This window comes from Halichoerus grypus, chromosome 9 (assembly GCF_964656455.1).
Source record: "Halichoerus grypus chromosome 9, mHalGry1.hap1.1, whole genome shotgun sequence".
NCBI lineage: Eukaryota > Metazoa > Chordata > Mammalia > Carnivora > Phocidae > Halichoerus > Halichoerus grypus.
The window spans coordinates 26,333,290-26,356,654 of record NC_135720.1 but is presented as its reverse complement, the minus strand read 5'-3'; the positions used below and the strand labels follow the sequence as shown (position 1 = coordinate 26,356,654).

Sequence of the window (23,365 nt, the reverse complement as noted above, 5' to 3'; positions counted from 1 at the left end):
GGGGTATGCCACCCTCCCAGCATGGAGATGTGTTCACCAACCCAGAAGCTCTCCGCACCCCCTACTTTTGGAATTTGTATGGAGGCTTCATCATGTAGGCAGGATAGATCTTTAACTCTTTTTCCAGGCCCTTTCCCATAGGACACGGAAAGGGGCTGAACATTTCAAGCTTCTAGTCGTGGCTTGGTCTTTCTGGTGACCAGTCCACATCCAAGAGCCCACCACGTGTTGCCTTGATTAGAAGACCCTCCTATCATCCAGGAAATCCCAAGGATTTAGGAGCTCTGTGTCAGGAATTTGGAGTCAAAGACCAAACATTAGAACACAAGATGCTTCTAGTACTCTTACTGCTTGGGAAATTACAAGGGTTTTAGGAGCTCTGTGCCAGGAACTGGGAGCAGAGACCAATATATGCATTTGCTATTATGTCACCGTCTTATATTTCATTTAAGAATCATTACTGGTATTCTCTTACTCAGGGAACTGTAGAGTGCCTGCCATGTGGGCGCAGCAGCCTGGATGTACTGTGAAGGTATAAAGATGAATAAAACACGCTTCCTGCCTCTGAGAGGCTCGCAGCCTCTTCTCGGAAACACACATAAATCAATACTTACAATTCAGTAAGACGAATACTTTCGTGGAGGCTAGTAAAAAGAGAAAAGAAAAAAGGCATTTAAGCAGAAATAAAGAAGCAGCTGAGAGAGGTGTTTGGTAGTGGGGGCCAGTGCAGACTTCAAAGAGGAGGTGACATTTGAACTCTGTGGAGTAAGCTATAGGTTTGCTTTTCTAAAAACAGGGTACATTGGAGGTACGCACAAAGTGAGTGATGAGTTGGAAAGAAAGGAAGAGGGCAGTTGGGAAGGGTTCTGTGTGCCACATCAAGGATCCGGAATGTGTGGGGAAGGTTTCTAAGTAAAGAGTGGTACAATCACATGCGGTGTTAGAAACTGAACTCTGGCAGGCTCATGTCCCCATACATGGGGATGGGAGGCTGCAGGCAGAGAGAGAGTAGAGAGGGTGGGATTGGCTCCAGCTCATGGTAGAGGTGGGATCTGTGGGGCTTGGCACTGCTCCAGTGGGGGCTTGGAGAGGAGGAACTGAGCATGGCTCCCTGCTCCCCTTACAAGGACTGGTGTTACCCAGAAATAAGGTGTTCAAAAGGAGAGCAGATTAGGTGTGGAGAAGAAAAAGTAATGAATTCCATCTTTGGACATTTGGATAGGTTGAGCTTCTGTGAAATTCCATTCAAGTGGAGATGCCTAGCAGCAAGTTACAAATTTGAGATTTTATCTTAGGGAGGGAGTTAGAGGCAGCAAACAGAGATGCAGAATAATCGGTATGCACTTGGAGGATGGTTTTTTCTGTGAATTATAAGGTGGAGTTACTTGTATGGGGCGTGGAGTCTGTGGGAACCGTTGAGCCCCCAGTAGTCATGCTGGCTGTGTCCCACCCCGGACTCCAGGGGGCGCCATTTGTATAGACTTTGATGTGTAACGCTGCAGCCTTGGTTTAAAAAAAAAAAAAAAACTGGAATGCTCACTTTGACCAACAGGCTAAGAAATGAATTTATTTTTAATTCCCACCTGGTTATTTCAACATGAATTTGACCTAGTCTGTGTTTTTATATTGTAAAGTATGTTAATCCAAACCAGGGGCTGGCGAACAATGGCCTGCAGGCCAGATCCAACCCATTGATAGTTTTTATAAATAAAGTTTATTGGAACACAGCCATGGTCATTTGTCTATAACTAGTTTCGGGTTACAACAGTAGATTTGGGAAGCTGCAACAGAAACAGGGTGACCCGCAAAGCCTAAAGTATTTACTGTCTGGCCCTGTACACAAGAAGTTTGCCAGTCCCTGATCTAAAATACAAATGTTTATCTTTTCTTTTTTAAGGAGAAACATGCTTCTTCATCTGAATTTTAACTAATGCCTAGTAATTAGGTCTATTTACCCACAGGGGAGGGTGCCTAGTGGCTACGATTGTAGACAATTAGAAACAATTACAGTTCCATGGAATGATTTTATTAAAAGTATGGGAATAGATTCATTACATGAGAAGAAAAATGGTAATCCTCAACTACTATTTACCTATAGAAAATCGAGATGCCCTCTACAGAACTGCGAAATCTCTAGATACGTACCACAAAAAAATGGAAATCATTTCAATGCAATTCAGTAGTCTCCATCCCCAAGCCCCAGATGTTTAGCCTCTACCCAGGGGCTTTATTTATCATCACCATTTAGCACAGAGCACTGGCAGCAAAAGGGTCCTTTTCCAAACAGAGAGAAGCCTAGTGCTTCACTCCGGCCCAGGGCGTGGCTTGTCACCAGGATTGTCCTTCATCATCAAGCTTCAAAGTCACACCGTCCGCAGCAGGGGCGCGGTGAAGGGAGTTACAGTGTGCCCAGGTCCAAAAGAACACCAGCCAGCCACTGAAGGAATTGTGGTAGAATACGGGAAAAGTGTGGTTTAGTGAAAAGGGGAGTTACAAAATGGGATAATCCCAACAAAATAAGATGCACGGTATGATTCCCAACTGTATTTAACATGTACACATGCAGAGGGGGAAAAATGACTGAAAGGATTCTTCTCAGGGTCGCAGAGTTTGGGGTCATTTTTTTTTTCTATTTTAGTCAACATTTAATGAACGAATGCTGTGTGAATAAATAGGTCTTCCGTTGAAGGGGAACGCAAGAGTAATTTTGTCTGTCTGTCTGTCTTCCAGGGGAGGTGGACTGTAAGGAAATAGGAGACTGCGTCCCGGGACCCGGAGCCACGGCCCCAGACCTGTGTCTCCCGGCCCTGGATTACCTCAGGCGCTGCTCTCAGGTACCCTGAGCTCCAGGCCCTGAAACCCGCCTCGGACAATGCTCGCAAAACGGGCATGGATGTCTTTTGTCGAAGCCCAAGAGAAACACTTCCTGCTGACTCTGAGGAGACTGGGGACTTAGATCTGGAGTAGGAATTTTTGTCCCCCCCTTCCGTGAAGGAAAGAAAGAAAGGAACAAACATGTGCTACAGCACGCAATTCAATTGAAATCTCTGAAACTTGTCACGTATACTCAGACACGGGAACTGCCATGAGCTCTCTATTTGTGTCAGGCTGTAGGGAGAGGGGTCATGAGGCCCTGGGAAGTCTTCATGATAGGACGTGGATGGTGGGGTTGCCACCATCGAAGAGAGACAAAAACAAAAGAGGGGCACATTCAGTCAAGATCCAATGAAGAAATGCCATGAAAAACCGCACTTATCAAAGGGAACAGCAACCTTCATTGTGCTAAATCCAGTAATTGCCATTATCCCAAGAGGATGCTCCCTCCTGAAGCCCGTTCTCCCCCAGGCTTCAGTAATGCTCTCAGTAGTTGCCCTCCTATCCTTGCAGGTCGTGTCCGCAGGCCTCTTCCTGTCTGTGGAACCCCCCCCACGGTGATAGCAGTGCTCATGTGAAGTCCCAGGGCTTTAGAAAGGATACCCAGCCCCAGCTTCTTCCCCCCCAGCTGCCTCCACAAGGCCCCACGTGACAGGACCCCAGCTCCCTTGCCACCCTCAGATCCTTCCCTCTCGCTCTGTGTTCCAACCACACTGACTTTCTTCCCCTCAGATACATGGCGCCTTACTGCTCAGGGCCATTGCTGTTCCCTCTGCCCGGAATGTCCTCTCCCCGCATTTCCTTGAGACACTCTTTTATCTTCCTGGATCTCATCTGAAACATCACCTCCTCAGAGAGACCAGAGCTTAAGTATCTACCAGCTCACAGCCAACGCTCCCACATTCCCTGGTCACTCTAGTATCACCTAATTTTTTCTATAGCCTTTATGTCCAAAATCGTATTTATTCTTTGTGAAAGGATCATCGTAAAACCCCCCGGGACAGGACTTTTGTCTGCCTCACCCACAGGTCCTTCCCTAGCACAGCAAGCACAATTCTAAGCCGTGAAGATCCTGGGGAATTTGGCCCACTAATGAGGATTCCTGGGGGACTGGGCTCTTGCAGTGAGGGGAATAAAGAACCCAGGGCAGTCTGTCAGGTCTGCTGCCGATACCTTCATCTGTCCCCACGCTGGCCCACAGATGCCTCCCTTTACCCACTTACTGTTGGCCTCATTGCACTGAAGCAAGGGAAGGGGAACTCAGTCTGGTACCCCATATACCTATAGACCCTCTTCTCAGTAATCCCCATAGAACAGTTTCCCATAGGCAAAAACTCTTGACATGTTTTGTGGTTCCCTGGGTCGGTTTACAAAAGGCTATAAAACTCATAGGTAATTGAGATGCTGAAAAAGTATCCCTAGAGCCTTTTTCCTCTACCTTTTTGTTTCCACTAAATGCTGTTTCATCTGCTCCCTGGGATAGATGCCTCTCATGAGCTACCATATGAATCCAAATCACAAACAACCTCAAAACTTGCATACGCTGGGAGCTTTTCTGCTTTTCCCTAACCCCAGTATTGCTGGAATATAATTTTATTCTTCTTTAACTCCCTGAGTGCAGCTTTTTCCGATATATAATTGCAATTTGGTATTTTGTTATTTAGTTACTGGCCAAAATCTACAAAATGCCCTTGAAGCCAATATTCCTTAGTGGGAGACTTGCTAGCTTGCCTCGGAGACTTCAGGAGCAGTCGGCGAGCAGTGAGGATGGAATGGAGTCAGTCCTGTCTGATTTTGATGACGACACTGGTGAGTTAATTGACTGAACTTAGGTTATTTGCTATGTTCATATTCCCAGACACTTAAGCCATGAGTTCAGTAGCTTATAGGTCATAAGAACGATCATCCATTTATGTTGCTACTGTTTTTAATTTTAATAGCACAGGCCTACCTAAAGTTGCCATGGACTGCTTAGAAACATCATTTGATGTCTTGTCTCCAAACCCATCCTTTTTAGATGGGTGCCTCCATCCAAGCTCAGTGCAGATCTGCAGACTCCACTAAATGTAGTTTCTAACTCTGAATTCTCTATAATTTAGCAAATTGGAATGCGGTTGCATTGGTACTTAAATTGGCTGGTAATTGTCTTTAATACCTTCTAGGAAACACAATCATTATGTAATTACTTCCTGCAGGACTATTTGGTTAGAGACTGGGGAAATTAAGCCACTACTGAAGAGAGAATCTATTTGTGACTGGTGGAACTGAAGGCTCATTAAAAGAATAATTTTAAAGAATGTGTTTCAAATTAGTTCCCATGTAATTTCCTGTGGATTGGAGTTCAGGCTAGTAACTTTGGGAAATTTTCAGATGGGTTAACTCACGCTCATGCTTGTCTTCTGATTCAGTCGACCCTGCCCTGTTCTAGATTTAGAAGTGGAAATTATATCCTTAAAGGGGACTAATAACTGGCATAGGTTGATTCAAACCCTTGCAAAAGGAGTTTTGGGGAGGGTTTTTTTTTTAATTTGCTTTTTTATTCGTTTTTAATTTTTTTATTTTTCTGTTATAAATTCACTTAGAGTAGTGAGAGGATTTACAATTTTCTATAGGGATTTATAAACAGTAAAGCCTCACTAGTTGAGACTAATTTTAAGGAAGAACCATAGGAAAGAACAGCTAATGTAGAGAACAATTAAAATGGAAATTGGCTAGATGTTGCCTAATAGAGGTTTCATTTAATGATTAGTTAAGAATAATTTTTACTTAGTCTCTTAAACCTCCAACCCAGACAACTATAAACAGAAGCTAATGTTGTTTATCTATATTACAGTCTTTAAAACAGTTATAAATAGTTTGTGTGCATAGCAGTCAGCAATCCTCTTTCCATTGTGCAAATCATTAATCCATTGTTTTTTTCTAGGCAGCCCATCTTCTTATGGATAAAGTTCAGCCAAGACCTATGTCAAGTTTTCCACATTATCAATTCATTGAGACCTTTCAATTATAATTGAAATTATAATCTTCATAATTATATATGAAGCGTAGCTAGCTCAGAGAAAAGAATTGAAAGCAAAGGCTTCAACTTAGTATTAAAAATTGATATGCTCTTAGATGTTATTCCTCTGGTTTCCAAAAGCAAGTAATTTTTTTTTTCCCTATTGAAATTTCAAACATGGATAAACCTAGACAGAATGGTATAATGAACCTTCATGTACCCATCACCCAGCTTTATGTCCACCCATATTAACTTATGGCCAATCTATTATGTATATTTACACGCACACCCTCACTATCTCCTCCCTCCACTCACATCCTCTATTTTAAATCACATCCCAGACATTATAGCATTTCATCTGTAAATGTTTCAGTATGTGTTCTTTAAACATAACAAACATGACCATAATTCCATTATCACACCTAAAAATTAACAGTAATTATTGAATATCAAATATCCATTCAGTGTTAACATTTCCCATTTTCTTATGTCAGTGAATTTTCAGGGATTCACATAAGATCTGCACTCTACGTTTGCCTGATAGGTCTCTGAAGCACTTTTCAATCTCTAGATTTTCCTCTTCAACTCTTTCTCACTCCTTTTCACTTCATTTGTTGAAGAAGTGAGGTCCCGGGGCCCGTGGAGTTTTCCTCGTGGACTTTATTGGTTGTACCCCCTAGAGTGGTGCATAACATGTGATCCTGGCTTCTGCATTTCCTATAAATTAGCTTGTTCACACCTGCTTATATTTTGAGTTTCATGAGCCTTTGTCCCCTAATTTTATTATATTTGTGGGTTCATGTGGGTTTAGCTTCCTATGAATGGGGATGTTCAAAATTGTGGAAGTAGGTTTTTTAATGGGAATATTCATTTTTTTTAAAAGATTTTATTTATTTATTTGAGAGAACATGAGCAGAGGGGAGGGACAGGGAGAGGGAGAAGCAGGCCCCCCGCAGAGCAGGGAGCCCAACGCAGGGCTCCATCCCAGGACCCTGGGATCATGACCTGAGCCGAAGGTGGACGCTTCACCAGCTGAGCCACCCGGGCTTCCCAGTGATTAATGGGAATACTTAAAAGCTGCCATCTTTTGACAGTTATCTTTCACAGGAAAATGAGAAGTATTAGAATTAAAATGTAGGGTGGGCTATTTTTTTATACTCTATCCTAGGCACTTTAGGATGAAGCTAGAGAAGTCGAGTCCTTTCTGTGCGGCACTTATCTGAGCGGCAGGTTCACAGATTTCCAAAGGCAGGGGTGAGCAGGAATGTTGCTCAGACAGGGCTTCTGTAAATGGCAAAACTAAAATTGTTCGGATCTAATAAAAAGCATCTCATGCTTTTTCCCTTCCCTAATAATGAGCAATACTAAAAGTGAGTATGTTATTTTATTTTTATTTTATTTTATTTATTTATTTGACAGAGACACAGCAAGAGAGGGAACACAAGCAGGGGGAGTGGGAGAGGGAGAAGCAGGCTTCCCGCAGAGCAGGGAGCCCGATGAGTATGTTATTTTAAAAATGAAACTCTGAAGGGGAGGAGGAGGACGGAGGTGCGTACTGAGAGGTGAGCCGCCCTGGGCGTGCGATTCTGTCGATGCGCGAGCACAGCTCCCCATCCGTGCACAGAACACGAAGTGACTCGCAGGTACCCGGGCGGAGAGAGCGCCAACAGCGCCGACGGCAGGGCGGCAGCTAAATTCAAAATAGTGCGTAGATTGCAAAAAAAAAAAAAGAGAGAGAGAGAGACATGGACCTTTGAAAAAAGTGGGGCACGAAGAAGAGCAAAGAAAATAGACTAGCACACATGAGCAACAAAAGAAAAACTGGATGACTCGGATTTCATCAAAATTAAAGACTTTTATGCATCAAAGGACATTACCAAGAAAGTGAAAGGACAATCGAAAGGAGAACATGTTTGTAAATCCTATTTCTCATAAGGTCTTAATATCCAGAATATATAAAGAATCCCTAAAACTCAACAAGACAACACAATTTAAAAATGGGCAAGGGACATGAATAGATATTTCTCAAAAGATCGACAAATAGCCGATGAGCACGTGAAAAGATGCTCCACATCATTAGTCATCAGGGAACTGTAAACCAAAACCACAGTGCAATGCCACTTCACACCTACTAGGATGGCTATGGTTAAACAAACAAAAAATAAGTGTTGGCAAGGACGTGGAGAAATTGGCACGCTCACAGGAATACAAAACGGTGCAGCCTCTGTAGAAAACAATTTGGTATTTCTTTAAAAAGCTAAACAGAACTACTAGATGACCCAGAAATCCCTCTCCTGGGTCTATACCCTAAGGAATTGAGAGACTGAAACAGATACTTACACTCCTATGTTCATTGCAGCCTTATTCACCACAGCCAAAGGTAGAAACAACGCAAGTGCCCATCAACAGGTGGATGAACAAACAGAACATGGTACAACATACAAGGGAATATTACTCATCCAATACACAGTACAACACGGATGGACCTGGAAAACATTATGCTAAATGATATAAGTCAGATGCGGAAACACAAATACTGTGTGATTCCACTTATATGAAATATCCAGAATGGGCAACTTCATAAAGACAGAAAGTAGATGAGAGGTTCCCAGGGGCTGGGGTGAGGGGAGAATCAAAAGTTACTGGTTGCAGGGCTTCTGTTTGAGATGATTAAAAAAAATTTTTTGGAATTAGGGAGTGGTGATGGTTGCACAAAACCGTGCATGTAATGAATACCACTGAATTGTGTATGTGAAAAGGGTTAAAGTGGCAAATTTGTGTTATATATTTAAAATAAAATAATTTTTAAAAAAAAAGATATACTAAGATGATACAAAAGGATATTTCATTATTTTGGTATTGTCAGCTCCCAAGAAATCTGACAGTTATTTCAATATAGTAGAATTTACCACATCATCTTCTTCCTGTAGGAGGATAAGAAGAAATTTTGGGGTTTTTTTTCCCCCTTTGACTTTGTTAGAGCATGTAAATCATAATCTGCCCATGCTTGTAGACCCTCAGGGCTACCACACCATATGGCACACTTCTACACTAACAGTGTTCGGTTTGAGCTTATGATGACTCTGTATCGTGTTTGACTGGATTTCACCGAGATCTGCTTCTTGGCTTCCAGGGCTGATAGAAGTCTGGATCATCCTCCTGGAGCAGCTGACAGCAGCTGTGTCCAACTGTCCACGTCAGCACCAACCGCCAACCTTGGATTTACTCTTCGAGCTGTTGAGAGATGTGACCAAAACACCTGGTAAGAATTTCTATGTCTGTCTTTTGTGGGGAGTTGTGATACATACAACTTTTTTCAGGAAGGTATTTCCATGTGTCTGCCCGTTTCACAGCTCTTACCCTAGACTTGGTACAGAGCTTCATGCATAGTAGATGCTCAGTAAATACTTGTTGAATGGCAATGATGCAGTGGTGGTTAAGAGATGTCCTGTTATTGCTGACATGTCTTCCCACCAGTCCATTTACAGATAATGTATGCTATCCAGTTAGTTGGGTGTGTTGGATCCCTACAATAATCAGGCCAAGGTTATTGGCTTTGTTCCATGATTACAGCCTTCCTCTTTAGCTGGATCTTACATGCTCTTGGCCCTAGGGCTGTCAATAGGGCTTGCTGAGTCTCCAATGACATAAACAAATCACTCAAAAGTATATACTATATTAAGACAGCAAAATCCTGAATGTATAAAGGTTATGGATCATTAGATTGAGAAAGAGACATGTAGGGGCGCCTGGGTGGCTCAGTCAGTGGAGCATCTGACTCTTGATTTCAGCTCAGGTCATGATCTCAGGGTGGAGCCTGCTTAAGATTGTCTCTCTCTCTCCCTCTCCCGCTGCCCCTCCCTCCGCTGGTGCTCGCTCTCTCACTCTCTCTCTCTCTTAAAAAAAGAAAAAGACATGTAATGATCACCTAGTACCTTGATAGTACAGGAAAAGAATGGCCCTGAGGAATTTATTTCTTCTTTTGAATTAATCAAATTTAGCATGTACACTTAACACATGCAAATTTTCCCAAGATCCAAGCAACTATAGAAATTTTAGTTTTCACAGTCAGAACCACAAATGAACCCACTAGTTAATTCCATAGTAATGAGTTTTGTATTTATCACAAACTGATGAAGACTTGATAATTGATACTGTTTTAAGATCCATTGCAAAGTTTATAGCAGAATTTTTTTCAGAAAAGCCAGCATAGCTACTCCCATATGTCAAAAAGTTGTAAGTCTTTTATCCAAAAATAAGCAGGTATTTTATAGAATTAATTATATGCCTCTCTTTCACTAGTCAGTACCGTTTTCTGTTTTCACATTGCCATTAAATGTGTGTGCGGAGCACCTAACCTAATTAATTTTACTAGAAATCTATCATCAAAGGAACTTAATAGTGATGAAGACAAAATGGGTATATAATGATTGCTGAAATATATTGAATACCAAAAAAATTATGAACCCCTAAATAGTAAGAGCATATAAATATTCCACAGATGTTAAAATGAGTATTTGTGAATAACATTTAAAGTATATATACTATGGAGTACAATCACAACATTATGAAATTTTATCCATCTGTAAATACACATGTACGTTCAAAAAGACTAGAAGTCAAACATGAAAAGGTGATTATCTCTGTGGGTAAGGTTTCTTCTTTGTATTCTCATGTTGTTTTCCATGTTTATTAGAAAAAGGATGCTTACTTTTGTAATCAGAACTTTAAAAGTCCATCACTTTCACAAGGATTTTCATTATAGCATTGTCCATAAAGCAAAAAAATTAGAACACCTTAAATGTCTATCAGTAAGGGAACAGATAAGTGACTGTTGTGTATACATACAATGGAATTATGGTATGTGGCAATAAAAATGAGGAATATCTAAATCCGCTGACACAATGATCTCTAACACATGTTAACGTGTTTCTTGAGGTTTCATATAGATATTTGTACGTAAACTTTAGGGGATATTTTCTTATATGTGTATATGCATCTGTATGTTTCCATCTGGGGACTGGAGTTAATCAGATGATACTTTAGCTTTATTGGTATTATTTGAATTTTTTATGATTTCATGTATCATTTGCATAACTAAATTCATACAGAAACAAAAAAGAGGGAGATTGAACCCCACGTCCGGCTCTGCGCTCAGCAGGGAGTCTGCTTGAGATTCTCTCTCCTTCTCCCTCTGCTCCTCCCCCAACTCACGTGCTCTCTAAAATAAATCTTAAAAAAAAAGAAAGAAAAAGAAAAATGCCACTGAAGACCATGTATTCCCCAATCAGTAGTAAATTCTTTTTCCTTGCAGCTTCTCGGCGGGGGGGGGGGGGGGGGGGGGGTTGGGGCCCTCCTGTGAAAGAGCTGGGCCATGCCAAGCCATGACGGTAACTTCTGTTTCCCTACAGGAGAGCTGCTGTGATCACAGTTCTGATGCTGACTTTTCTTTTTCAGGACCAGGATTTGGTATCTATGCGGTTGTTCACCTTCTCCTCCCTGTGATGTCCGTTTGGCTCCGCCGTAGCCACAAAGACCATTCATACTGGGATGCGGCTTCTGCTAATTTCAAGCATGCCATTGGCCTGTCTTGTGAGCTGGTGGTGGAGCACATTCAAAGCTTTATACACTCAGGTACCTATGCTCCCACAGCAGTCCTTGCTGAGTAATTTTTTCATGGGAAGCATCACTGTCTGAAAGTGCTTATAAATACCAGTGTGTGATTTTTGTCCAGAAATTAGTAAAAGAGAATTATGTGGTCACTGCCAACCTTCTCCTGGATTATCAAAATGAAAATTGATACTTAAAATACATATGTGACTAAAAATATAATGCCATCTAGTAGATCTGTGCATGAGAAGAGGGGAGGCAAGTTCAAGTATATAATCAATTAAAGAATTAGCCCTGTAGTCTGGAAGTGAGAGGCGGTGTAGATCCTCCTGCTTCCTCTGGGAGGCTAAATGGAGGAGATAAGATTTTAGCAAAGGCTTCAATTATAGGCAAGAAGTTGCTTAAGAGGTTAGGGGTGAAGTGTCTTAGTATCTGTGGCATTTTGAAAAAGATCTGAAAGTATGTGGTGGATAGTATACTGAAGTCAGAAAAAAAAATCACTGTTAACCTTAGATGTTATAATTCTATATGCCTTTGGCTTTTCTTTATAAAGAGGTAAGGGACTCCCTTGTTGGAGAGGTTAGAAAAACTCGTGAGATGTCCACCCCAAGGGAGAGTCAAAAAGCAAAGATAAGAAATGGGTAGCTCTACTAAATTTAATAAGGACAACTTGCCTCCACAAAAAAGAACATTAATTGAGAAGGAAAACAAGTGGGTGTTTCTACATGTAAGCAATAACTGTCCTTAGGGATAGATGTTCTCAACTGGATCATTGCTTTGCCCAACACAGTACCATTGAGGATTCCACTGAAAATTGGATCTGTGTCATCACAAGGACTTCAAGGAAAAGAATACAGATGTATTCCTTGAATTGGGAAAATAGAATGTTATTTGGGGAAGTCTCATTTTCTTTGGGGATAGTGTACAGACTGAAGCCAGACTAAGAAGTTGAAGACAGTAAGATGAGAGAGGATTTGTTTGCCAAGAGCATTCAATTAGTCTATCAGCCATAAGGAAAGTATATGTTTCATTTTTCTCTTTTTAAGAATTTCAGTTTTTTTTTACTAGCTACTATTCAGGCTGTATGTGTTCTATTCTGTGTAAGTAGATGAATTATATGCATAACTTCGAAAAATGTACCATCAACACATCAAAGTAAAACACATATTTCATCATGAAATGGTTAATACAGGCTAAAATTGAGTTTTTAAAAAATCCAAGAAAATTACTTTTTCCACCCAGATATTTATATGTCCTTTTATCACTCAGACTTTCTCCTGTTGCTATAGATGCCATTTCAACCCCCTCCTTTACAACAGAGTTGAGTGAAATCTTGGTTTTACTTTTCCATGTAGACATCAGGTATGAGAGCATGATCAACACGATGCTGAAGGACCTGTTTGAGTTACTGGTAGCGTGTGTGGCCAAGCCCACAGAAACCATCTCCAGAGTGGGCTGCTCCTGTATTAGGTAAGGAAAAAAATTCCCTAGCTCTCCACAAGAGTTTTTTTATTATGAAATCCAAGGGAATTAAATTCTTTTATTGTAGCAATCCACTTTTTGGGTCGCTTTCTAGAAGTAAAAGTATCTGTATGTATATGCCAATAATTCCTCATTTCAGTGTTTAATCAACAAGTATTTATTGTGTAAGGCATTATACAAGAGGTACTCGGCTGCATGGAAAGTCAGCCAAGGTCCCTGCCCTCAAGACGCTAATAGCCTTTTCTAAAGGACGTAACAGAGAGAGACGCATAGAAAATGATAATAGGAAGGAGTTACTATACATGCCAAGGAGGGCAGGGGAGTAGATGGTCAGGAAGATCTTTTTCTATTAATGACACTTGGCCAGATCCCCCAAGGTGGGCAAGATTTTGCTAGGTGGGGACTTGTAAGCAAAACATCACAGACCTAATTATGGAGATCAGAGTCACAAGGAACGAGGGTTTTGGTTATTTTGGTTATTTGTCTAGGAGTAGTAGAAAATGGGGCTAGAATGGAAAAAGTAGTACAGACTATATACAGTCTTGCATTCGAGCCTCAGTTGAAACATTGCCGTATTTGTCATGGGGATCCATTGATGTTTCTGTAGTGAAATGCCTTAGGAAATAGTGTTGGGACAATGGAACACCAGTTGGATTGAAGACAAGAGTGATAAGAGGCAGCAAGGCTTGCGTGGAAGCTTTGGAATAAATCTGTGCATGCTTCTGTAAGGGCAACAACATGTACAGATTCAAGACTCCTTTCCTTGTCTCTTTGAGCAGGTACGTCCTTGTCACCGCGGGCCCCGTGTTCACTGAAGAAATGTGGAGGCTTGCCTGCTGTGCCCTGCAGGACGCCTTCTCCGCCACCCTCAAGCCTGTGAAGGTAAATTGCTTGCAGAAAGAGCCAGAGCGGGTTCCCATCTTCATGCCTCTCAAGTGGGGCATCTGGATGCTGCCTTCCTCCTCTTAGCAGGCAGTCTCACTTGAACTCCTACAGAGGGGGGAGAAAGAAGCGGTCAGATCAGTGCTTTTGTCCCAGACACAGGGATGATGGCAGCTCCAGGACGGGGCCCAGAGGCACCCAGGGAACCTCTGCTGTGTTTCTCCCCAGGATCTGCTGGGCTGCTTCCACAGCGGCACCGAGAGCTTCAGTGGGGAAGGCTGCCAGGTGAGGGTGGCGGCCCCTTCCTCCTCCCCCAGTGCCGAGGCCGAGTACTGGCGCATTCGAGCCATGGCTCAGCAGGTAAGGACTGGGGACTTCTAGAAGCTTCTTACTGTCAGTCTTGTATCACCAGACTGCCTTTCATTCCCTTAGGGAGATACCCCTCCTGGCTCTGACATCTTGTTAGTACTGTTCTTGATGAGGAATGACTAACCCAGTCAACAGCATTATAATCCTCTCCACCATCTCTTTCTCAGTGCATCCTCCAGTGCCCAGATCAGTTAAAGTCCTTTCTCTGCCTGGCCACTACACTTCATACACCACCTGACTTGCTTGGACTCCTTATATTATCCATATTTGCTTGAATATTGATGTTACTTACAGTCTACAGATGTCTAAGGACGGCAAATCTATTTGGGTTTTTTTCTTGTATCTCCCATACAGAGCTTAACATTTATAAGCTGCTTAATTTCAGTGGAATGTAACTCATAAGTAAAATTAAAATATACATACCCATGCAGGGATCACCATGTACCAATGACTTTTTTTCTTCTGGCAGATGTCAGAAGTCAGAAAAGTTGGTTGTAATCTCCTGAGTAGCAGAGAACATATTCTTACCTTGGTGTTCCTAGAGGAAGGCATACAGAAGACACTTAGTAAATGTCTGTTGAGTCAAGAGAGTTACTAAATCACGAAAGGCCTTCCAGCATTACCACTAGCTGCAGACATGCCCCCAAATACTTAAGTGACATGTCAATCTGTCTCTAAGACTGCATGGGGCTTCCAGCAGCAGGATTAAGCACTATCCCTAAATTTACACATATTCATAATCGTGAGTGGTTGTTGAGAATTCAGTCTATCATGTATTGGCAACAGACATATTTGAAGTATGTCTTCATATGCAGAAGATACTTTGCAAATGTGTGTGGTATGTTTAAAACATGAAGCAATTTTTATAAATGTATATGCAGTGTTGGATTGAATTATTGGATAAGTATTCTAATTCTTTAAAGTGAATTGGGGATTATATTCAAAGGTGCCCTTTCTCTAGAAGATCTGTTTAAATCCTTGATAAAATCTCTCCTTAGTACAAAAATAATCCAGGATACCCTGATTATCAGTTGAGAAGTTTCCTGGCTAGGTCCAGTTTCTAAAGGACTTTCCCTAACACCCCTCACATAGCGGATCAAGAACCTTCCACCTTCAGCTTCTCCCATCATCTACTGTCCACATTCATGACACCCCAGGACATGATGGCTCTACTGATCGGAAGGGAGAGAGCACATACCACTGACGCATCCATGGCCAGTCCACAGAGGTTGGAAGGGAAGGAATGTCATAAAGCTGCAGTGAAGACCCACTTCTGTCCACATGGCTGTGGGGGACAGCTGTAGCAGAAGGGCACTGGAACGAGAGGTGGTCCTCTGACAGGATAGCTTCCCTAATGGGAATCCATTACACTGCTAAAGATTTTCCGCATGAGCTTACAGTGGGCTTCCAAACTCATCCCACCGCACAGCAAGAACATGGAACCTTCTTCTGAAACAACAGATCATTAATGGAGCAGAAAGGCAGAGGCCATTTAGTGAAGATTTTACTTTGTAATATTTTCTCTTCCTCAGTCCCCAACCTTTCTATTCTATCCACCTTTCAGATAACCCAGATAATTTGATAATTCTTACAAAATTTGGAAAGAAAACATTTTAAGAAGACTTCTGTTTTCAAAGGGAAGAATCAAGAAGTGTTTACTGTTTTCTTAGTCACTTCTCCCACAGGCCCGTAGAGTAGCATGGCCACATCTGTAATCCCAACAGGAGGTCCTAATTAATGTCTTATTCCTGTGTTGGATGGAATATAATACCGGAGAGACATCAAAATCAAAGATTTTTTACAAACACAACCCCTCTTTATTTACTCTCAATATTAAATTCAGTGCTTGCTAGTTGGAGTGTAATGAGTTGTCACATGATAAAATTAGTCGTGTTCTTAGTATTAGTGTCAGCTGCTAACTTCTGAATATTTATTCTTCTGTTCTAATGCTATGCGTACGTAATACACACATATTAACTCTCTCAACAAACACACCAGGTAGGAAACCATTATCAACCTCACTTTATAGGTGAGGAAATGAGTAGGAAGAGTAAGCAACTTACCCAAGGCCAATCAGCTAATCCCTGGTGGAGTCAGGTTGAGGATGATGGAGCTCTGAACTGTACCTTTGCAGGTGTTTATGTTGGACACCCAGTGCTCACCAAAGACCCCAAACAACTTCGATCATGCTCAGTCCTGTCAGCTCATTATTGAGCTGCCTCCTGATGAGAAGCCAAATGGACACACCAAGAAAAGGTAAGCAGCTAATAAGCTTAAACATGTGGGCAACTTAGAACAAGGGAAGTCCATTTATTTTCGGTTGTGGCTCCTTGTAATCCAAGCTTTGGCTAAGAATACTGAAAACATTTATAGAGTCATTTAGCAAAGGTTTTTACAGAAAATTGTTCACTTTTTAACCAGAGCTTCCACGTTTCACATGTACTAGTTTGCCATGACAGAGTACTATCCACTGGGTGGCTCAAACAACAGAAATGTATTTGCTCACAGTTCTGGAGCCTAGAAGTCCAAGATCCAGGGGGCGGCAGGGTTGGTTTCTTCTGAGGCCTCTCTCCTTGGCTTCTGGATGGATGCTTTCTCCCTGTGTCTTCACATGGTCTTTCTTCTGTACATGTCTGTGTCCTAATCTCTTCTTATAAGGACACCAGTCACAGTGGATTAGGGCCCCACCCTAATTATTTTTCAAGACCTTATCTCCAGATGCACAGTCACACTGTGGTACTGTGGGTTTGGACTTCAACATATGAATCTGGAGGGGGACACAACTGAGTGTGTCTATAGTATTATCCATATTATGCTTTTTAAAAAAATTTGTAGTGTGAGGCTTGATTCATGTTGTTTTGGGGGAGAAATACATCAACTTCTCCTGAGCAATCCAGCTGTCAGGAGACAAAAAGATCTGTGCCCTTCCACATGAATCTTGCCCTTTTTAGATTGATTTATTTATTATTTTAGAGAGAGTAGGGGGGAGAGGCAGAGGGAGAGAGACAGAACCTCAAGGAGACTCCCCACTGAATGCGGAGCCCAATGCAGCCTGATCCCAGACCCTGAGATCGTGACCTGAGCCGAAATCAAGAGTCGACACTTAACCGACTAAGCCACCCAGGTGCCCCTAATCTTGCCATTTTTAAATACTACCATTTTGCCTAAAAAAACGATTGTTCCTAGACTTGACGATAATCACCATGACTGAAATTTCCCATTTTTAAACTTCCAGCACACAAATAGTAATGATAAGTATTTGAGCACTATACATGAGATTCAGTGGCTAGATATTTCCCCTCCCATTTTATCCATGGGGAAACATTCAGAGAGGCTGGGCCACCTATCCAGAGACACACAAGCACAAAGGCATGGAGCCACTTGGCATTATTGGATTTGACTCTTATTACAGAACAGTTCTTAACTTAGCACAGGATGTAGCGCAAGATGAGTTAGACCTAAGGAAGGTTCATGTATATACCGTCAGGTGCATCCTCAAAGGTCCATGCTGAAGTCACCCATGGAAAAAAAGACCTAAATCAAATTGATTATAATATTAATAAAGAGAAACCTGGGTGTGATTTTAAATCGCCGTGGCATTGATAGCCCCGAGCTTTACCAAACCACTGAGTATGAGAGCTTTAAGATGTAGTACTTGAAATTCTGAATGTTTCTCTCTGAAACTGGCATTAGCATGTCTTGTCAGCCACCTGTTGGGCAATTAACTCTCCAGGAGGAGAGCTTTCCTTTGCACTTGGCCTCAGAAGCACGCACAGTCCCCTTCATAATGGGTGTGCGGAGAAAAAGGTTGAAACACTTGGGTACAACAAATTGAAAAATTATCTGTTGATTTTTGTTTGCTCCAGGTCTTTTTTTTTTTTTAATCTCCTATCAGCATAGGTGATTAAGAGTTGCACATCCGTAACCAGTTATTTCACTTTTTCAGTACCTTTCTGAAATTTTTATCTCACTCTTGCTCCGGCTGCTTCCCTTTGTTTTCTTATCGTGCAGCATGTAGCTTGAACCTAAAGAAAAAGGAATTTTCTGTCCTTTTCACATGCACACTTAGCAATTTCATCTCCTAAAGCATCAAAGGGGCTATCTCGGGTTGATAAAGATACTCCATAATTCACACATGGCCTTGCATCCACCATCCTTTTAAATGTTTTCTGGGAAAGGACTTTCCAGCTCTCAGGGAAGATGATAGATCATGTCCTGTGGGTTAGGGTGTTTATACCTTCCAAAGGTTGATCAGACTCACCTCTCTGGCTGTGGTTCCTGCTTCAGGAGTCCAGGCTGCCAGGGGCACAGGGTTGAGGTGTCTGAGCCATTTCTCAAGGAGAACATTTCCTCCTGGCGGCAATCTGTTCAGGCGCCTGCGCTTAGAACCAACCTGTTCGTGTTACTCCATTTGTCTTAGACACTTACTTACATCTTCCCAGGCCCTGGGGACAAAGATGAATAAGATACTGCCCTGGCCCTTGAGGACTTTATAGTGTAATGGGGCAGACAAGGGAACAGATTTGAGTGATGGGCGACAGGATTTCCCTTTAGTTAGCATCCTATGGCTGTAGACATGAAGCGCTAGACCAACTTGGTGGCTTTTAGAGCCTCGTCTTCAGAAGAATGCATATTCAGGGTTCCTAGTACCTTAAATAACTTAGCAGAAGGAGGGGAGAATGGGGAGTTATTGTTCAAGGGGTATTGAGTTTGGGATGAAAAGGCTCTAGAAAGAGTGGTGACAGTTACCCAAAATTGTGCAGGTACTTAATGCCACTGAATTGTACTTTTAAAAATGGCTCAAATAGCAACTTTATATCATGTATATTTTACCACCAAAAAAAAAAAAAAAATCACTTCAGTGATTTGTTAGAAAGGGTTAGAGTCTGTAAATGACAGATGTGTGCTGAGCCTTCTGTGTCCCCTCAGTGCAGGGGGGCAAGGCCAGCCTTTAAATGTACAGAAGCATCTGTGTTCTTTTCTGTTAAAAGAGTCATTTTTAAATGCAAGGTCACAGCTAGACATATTAACATAATTGGATCTTTGAAATAAACAATTAATAAGAGTTGTCATACTTTTATAATTACCCTGTTAAGGGAATTAGTTTGCAACATAATGGCATAAGCTATTTTCATGCAATTCCAAGAGCAGTGAACGCAAAGTGAAACCATAAACCACAAACCACAAGGGTGAATTAAAATATTCAGTAAAGGTAGTACCTAGAATTGAAATTGTTTTCTTAGAAGAGGCCAAATCACCAAGGGGCACATGTAAGGCTTCCTTATGTGGGCTGTGCCCACTTCTCAACCGTGAGTCCTGGCCAGGTGTCTATTTGCCCCACCCCACCCCCCATGCCACATAGCTGACCTGAGGGGCATCTCAGTGGATCCAAAAGAGCATTCGGGGCCCACAGAGAAGTCCTGTGACCATGATGGCAGGAAAGGATGCAGAAGAGAATTGCAGGTGTTGAGTGAACACAGCTTTCTCTCTCCTAGGTTTGGTTTAGAAAGCTTGAGTTATCTATTTCTTAATTTTGCGAATGTTTTGCCCTCATCCATCTCACGTGCTGGAAGCCCTGAAGTTTTTACGTCTATACACCTAAAGCATTAACAGTTAATCCTGGTAAACTGGTTTGGTTCCTAGAAAGATAGATTTCAGTGAGACTGCTCACAACTTTGGGTTTGAAAAAAAGTCCAAAGGGTAGAGAAGAGAGCCAATTCAAATTCACAGAACTGACCAGACATTGTTACTTTCTGATTTTAGTTCCTTCATAGTTGCAAGTAATAAAATGTCAAATGTTGTATCCCTTTACTGTGTCTATACCGAAAAGTTTTTATAAAACAGTAATATTACATAGCGCCTAGGTTTGAGAAAGTATTGGCAATTCCATTAATCATAATTAAAATGGTGATCATGTAATGCCCCCAGAAGTTGGCCTTTTATTTTTTTTTTAAGGATTTTATTTATCTACTTGAGAGAGACAGAGAGCACGCCTAAGGCGGGGGCGGGGGGAGGGGGGCGGTGGGTGGCAGGGAAAGGGAGAAGCAGACTCCCCACTGAGCAGGGAGCCTGACGTGGGACTCGATCCCAGGACGCTGAGCCGAAGGCAGACGCTTCACTGACCGAGCCACCCAGGCACCCCGAAGTTTGCCCTTTTTGAAGGAAAGCATTGAAATAAAGCAGTTTAGTGTATGATTTTGCCTATGTCATTCTACAGTGCGTAACATCAGAATCGCTTTAAAGTAACCCGCATGGGGCAGAAGGCTACTAATCAATCCCCTTCTTTTCATTTGAAGCGTGTCTTTCAGGGAGATTGTGGTGAGCTTGCTGTCTCATCAGGTGTTACTCCAGAACCTGTATGACATCTTGCTGGAAGAGTTCGTCAAGGGCCCCTCCCCGGGAGAGGAGAAGACGGTGCAAGTCCCGGAGGCCAAGCTGGCCGGCTTCCTCAGGTACATCTCCATGCAGAACCTGGCGGTCATATTCGACCTGCTGCTGGACTCGTACAGGACGGCGAGGGAGTTCGACACGAGCCCTGGGCTGAAGTGCCTGCTGAAGAAGGTGTCTGGCATTGGAGGCGCGGCCAACCTCTACCGCCAGTCGGCCATGAGCTTTAACATTTATTTCCACGCGCTGGTGTGCGCCGTCCTCACCAACCAGGAAGCCATCACCGCCGAGCAAGTGAAGAAGGTGCTTTTTGAGGACGAGGAGAGAAGCACAGACTCGTCCCAGCAGTGCTCGTCCGAAGACGAAGACATTTTTGAGGAGACGGCCCAGGTGAGCCCCCCGCGGGGCAAGGAGAAGCGGCAGTGGAGGGCCCGGCTGCCCTCCCTGAGCGTGCAGCCCATCAGCAACGCCGACTGGGTGTGGCTGGTCAAGCGGCTGCACAAGCTGTGCATGGAGCTGTGCAACCACTACATCCAGATGCACCTGGACCTGGAGAGCGGCATGGAGGAAGCGCCCGTCTTCAAGAGTGACCCGTTCTTCATCCTCCCCTCCTTCCAGTCGGAGTCCTCCACCCCGTCAACTGGCGGGTTCTCGGGGAAAGACACCCCTTCTGAGGACGACCGGAGCCAGACCCGGGATCACACCAGCGAGCCCAGCAGCCTGAGGGCGGGCGGCGCGGACCTGCTGCTGCTGCCCCCGAGCCCCAAGGTGGAGAAGAAGGACCCCGGCCGGAAGAAGGAATGGTGGGAGAACGCGGGCAACAAAATCTACACCATGGCGGCCGACAAAACCATTGCCAAGTTGATGACGGAGTACAAAAAGAGGAAGCAGCAGCATAACCTGCCCACGTTCCCCAAAGAGGTCAAAGTGGAGAAGAAGGGCGAGCCACTGGGTCCGAGGGGCCAGGACTCCCCGCTGCTTCAGCGTCCCCAGCACTTGATAGACCAGGGGCAGATGCGCCACTCGTTCAGCGCGGGCCCCGAGCTGCTGCGACAGAAGAGGCCCCGCTCCGGCTCCACCGGGAGCTCCCTGAGTGTGTCCGTGAGGGACGCCGAAGCACAGATCCAGGTGGGTTCCCGCCAGCCCGGGGATGCTGGGAGGCGCACCTGGCAGTGGGGCGGGGGGCTTCCAGGGACACACGTGTCCCCCTTAGGGAACACTCACACATTCTACGAGTTGATAGACACCAGTAGGAGACAGAACCCAGTTCCCCTCCAAAGTCAGAGGGTCGCCTGAGCCTAACACATAGCATCTGCCTGGGTCAATATATCTGTGTGAAACTGACATTTTACTCTTACATAACTTCAGGAATTATTTTTATGGGTTATAAGAGATACTGAGAACTCGGAACTCACCCGAATAAATAAGATGGAGCTGAAGCTTCTAAAGTGGATGTGCTTTCACTGGCATTGAGTCCTGAGTTTATCACTGGAAGATGCACTGAAGAAATGTGTAAAGGGAAAAAAAAAAGCAAAGTGCCTATTATTAGATGGTTATACCAGTGAATATCAATGTTTTCATCTCGAGTTTTTCTAATCCATTAGGAGCACATAACAATTTTCATCTTTAGAGGGCTTTGAGTGCTCCTGTTCCTTCATATATTTAAAATGAGTAATTCCATGGTACATCAAAAACTCAGCTTGAGAAGAAAACAATGTTGGCACAGTTTGTTCAATTTAAAAATAGATGAGATGGTAAAAGAGGAATAGAGGGATCTAGAGTCATAGGGAGCCCTTTAAAAATAATCCAGGGGTTTAAATTGTGGGCCTAGGATCTTAGATCCTAGGATTCTGTGAACCTACACAAGAACATAGTCTCAGAATAAACATAAATTTGGACTTAACATGAATCTTGCAAGATGCCTTATTTTCCTCTAAAATACTGGAACATAGAACCAAATTTCAAAATCCACAAAAGTCAGATGAGATTTGCAAAAGTCCAGTCAAAGGGAGATGTATGGTTATTCTATAATAGATGACCTTCTTGATAAATGTCTTAATTTTTTTTATGTCTTGGAGATTTGCTTATGACTTTAAAAGTTATCCTGAGTGAAGGTAGTCCTATTCCAGTTTGCTAGGCATTATAGAGACTGATCATTTAAAATGTCCTATGTCCTATGGAAATTTCATTATGAGAAGGCAGGAGAGTTTTTAAAAACCTGAGGAATAAGTAAGATTTTTGTACAGGCATACCTTGGAGATATTGCAGGTTTGGCTCCAGACCACTGCAATAGAGCAAATATCAAAGTGAGTCAAATGAATTTTTTGGTTTCCCAGTGCATGTAAAAGTTATATTTACACTGTAGTCTATGAAGTGTGCAATAGCATATCTAGAAATATATATACATACCTTAATTTTAAAAATACTTTATTGCTAAAAAATGCTAACCATCCTTTGAAGTTTTCAGCGAGTCAGTCTTTCTGCCAATGGAGGGTCTTGCCTCACTGTTGATGGCTGCTGACTGATCAGGGTGGTGGTTGCTGAAGGCTGGGACAGCTGTGGCAATTTCTTAAAATAAGGCAACAATAAAGTTTGCTGTGTTGACTCACTAACGATTTCTCTGTAGCACGCAATGCTGTTTGGTAACATTTACCCACAGAACTTCTTTCAAAATGCGAGTCAGTCCTCTCAACCCTGCCGCTGCTTTATCATCTAAGTTTATATAATATTCTAAATCCTTAGTTGTCACTTCAACAGTCTTCA

At 42.8% G+C, this 23,365-nt stretch overlaps 1 protein-coding gene and 1 long non-coding RNA gene across 3 annotated transcripts in view; one reads left to right on the top strand and one right to left on the bottom strand.

The window, feature by feature from the left end:
* The window catches only part of ARFGEF3 (ARFGEF family member 3), a 171,886-nt gene that overhangs the window by 137,395 nt on the left and 11,126 nt on the right, over positions 1 to 23,365 (top strand). Inside the window, exons 25-33 of the mRNA XM_036097868.2 lie at positions 2,731 to 2,834; positions 4,539 to 4,683; positions 9,006 to 9,134; positions 11,330 to 11,506; positions 12,838 to 12,952; positions 13,744 to 13,846; positions 14,075 to 14,206; positions 16,350 to 16,471; positions 20,512 to 21,730. Coding sequence (XP_035953761.1) covers positions 2,731 to 2,834; positions 4,539 to 4,683; positions 9,006 to 9,134; positions 11,330 to 11,506; positions 12,838 to 12,952; positions 13,744 to 13,846; positions 14,075 to 14,206; positions 16,350 to 16,471; positions 20,512 to 21,730 — 2,246 coding nt within the window. The remainder of the gene's footprint in view (positions 1 to 2,730; positions 2,835 to 4,538; positions 4,684 to 9,005; positions 9,135 to 11,329; positions 11,507 to 12,837; positions 12,953 to 13,743; positions 13,847 to 14,074; positions 14,207 to 16,349; positions 16,472 to 20,511; positions 21,731 to 23,365) is intronic.
* Positions 13,817 to 18,788, bottom strand: LOC118539372 (uncharacterized). 2 transcript variants are annotated; one of them, XR_013441082.1, is made up of 5 exons: positions 18,477 to 18,788; positions 16,279 to 18,240; positions 15,414 to 15,529; positions 14,639 to 14,753; positions 13,817 to 13,954 (listed from the first exon to the last, which is right to left on the bottom strand). It is a non-coding gene; the product is annotated as an uncharacterized LOC118539372 (long non-coding RNA). The 2 variants fall into 2 exon arrangements; XR_004919142.2 differs by having other exon boundaries at positions 15,414 to 18,240.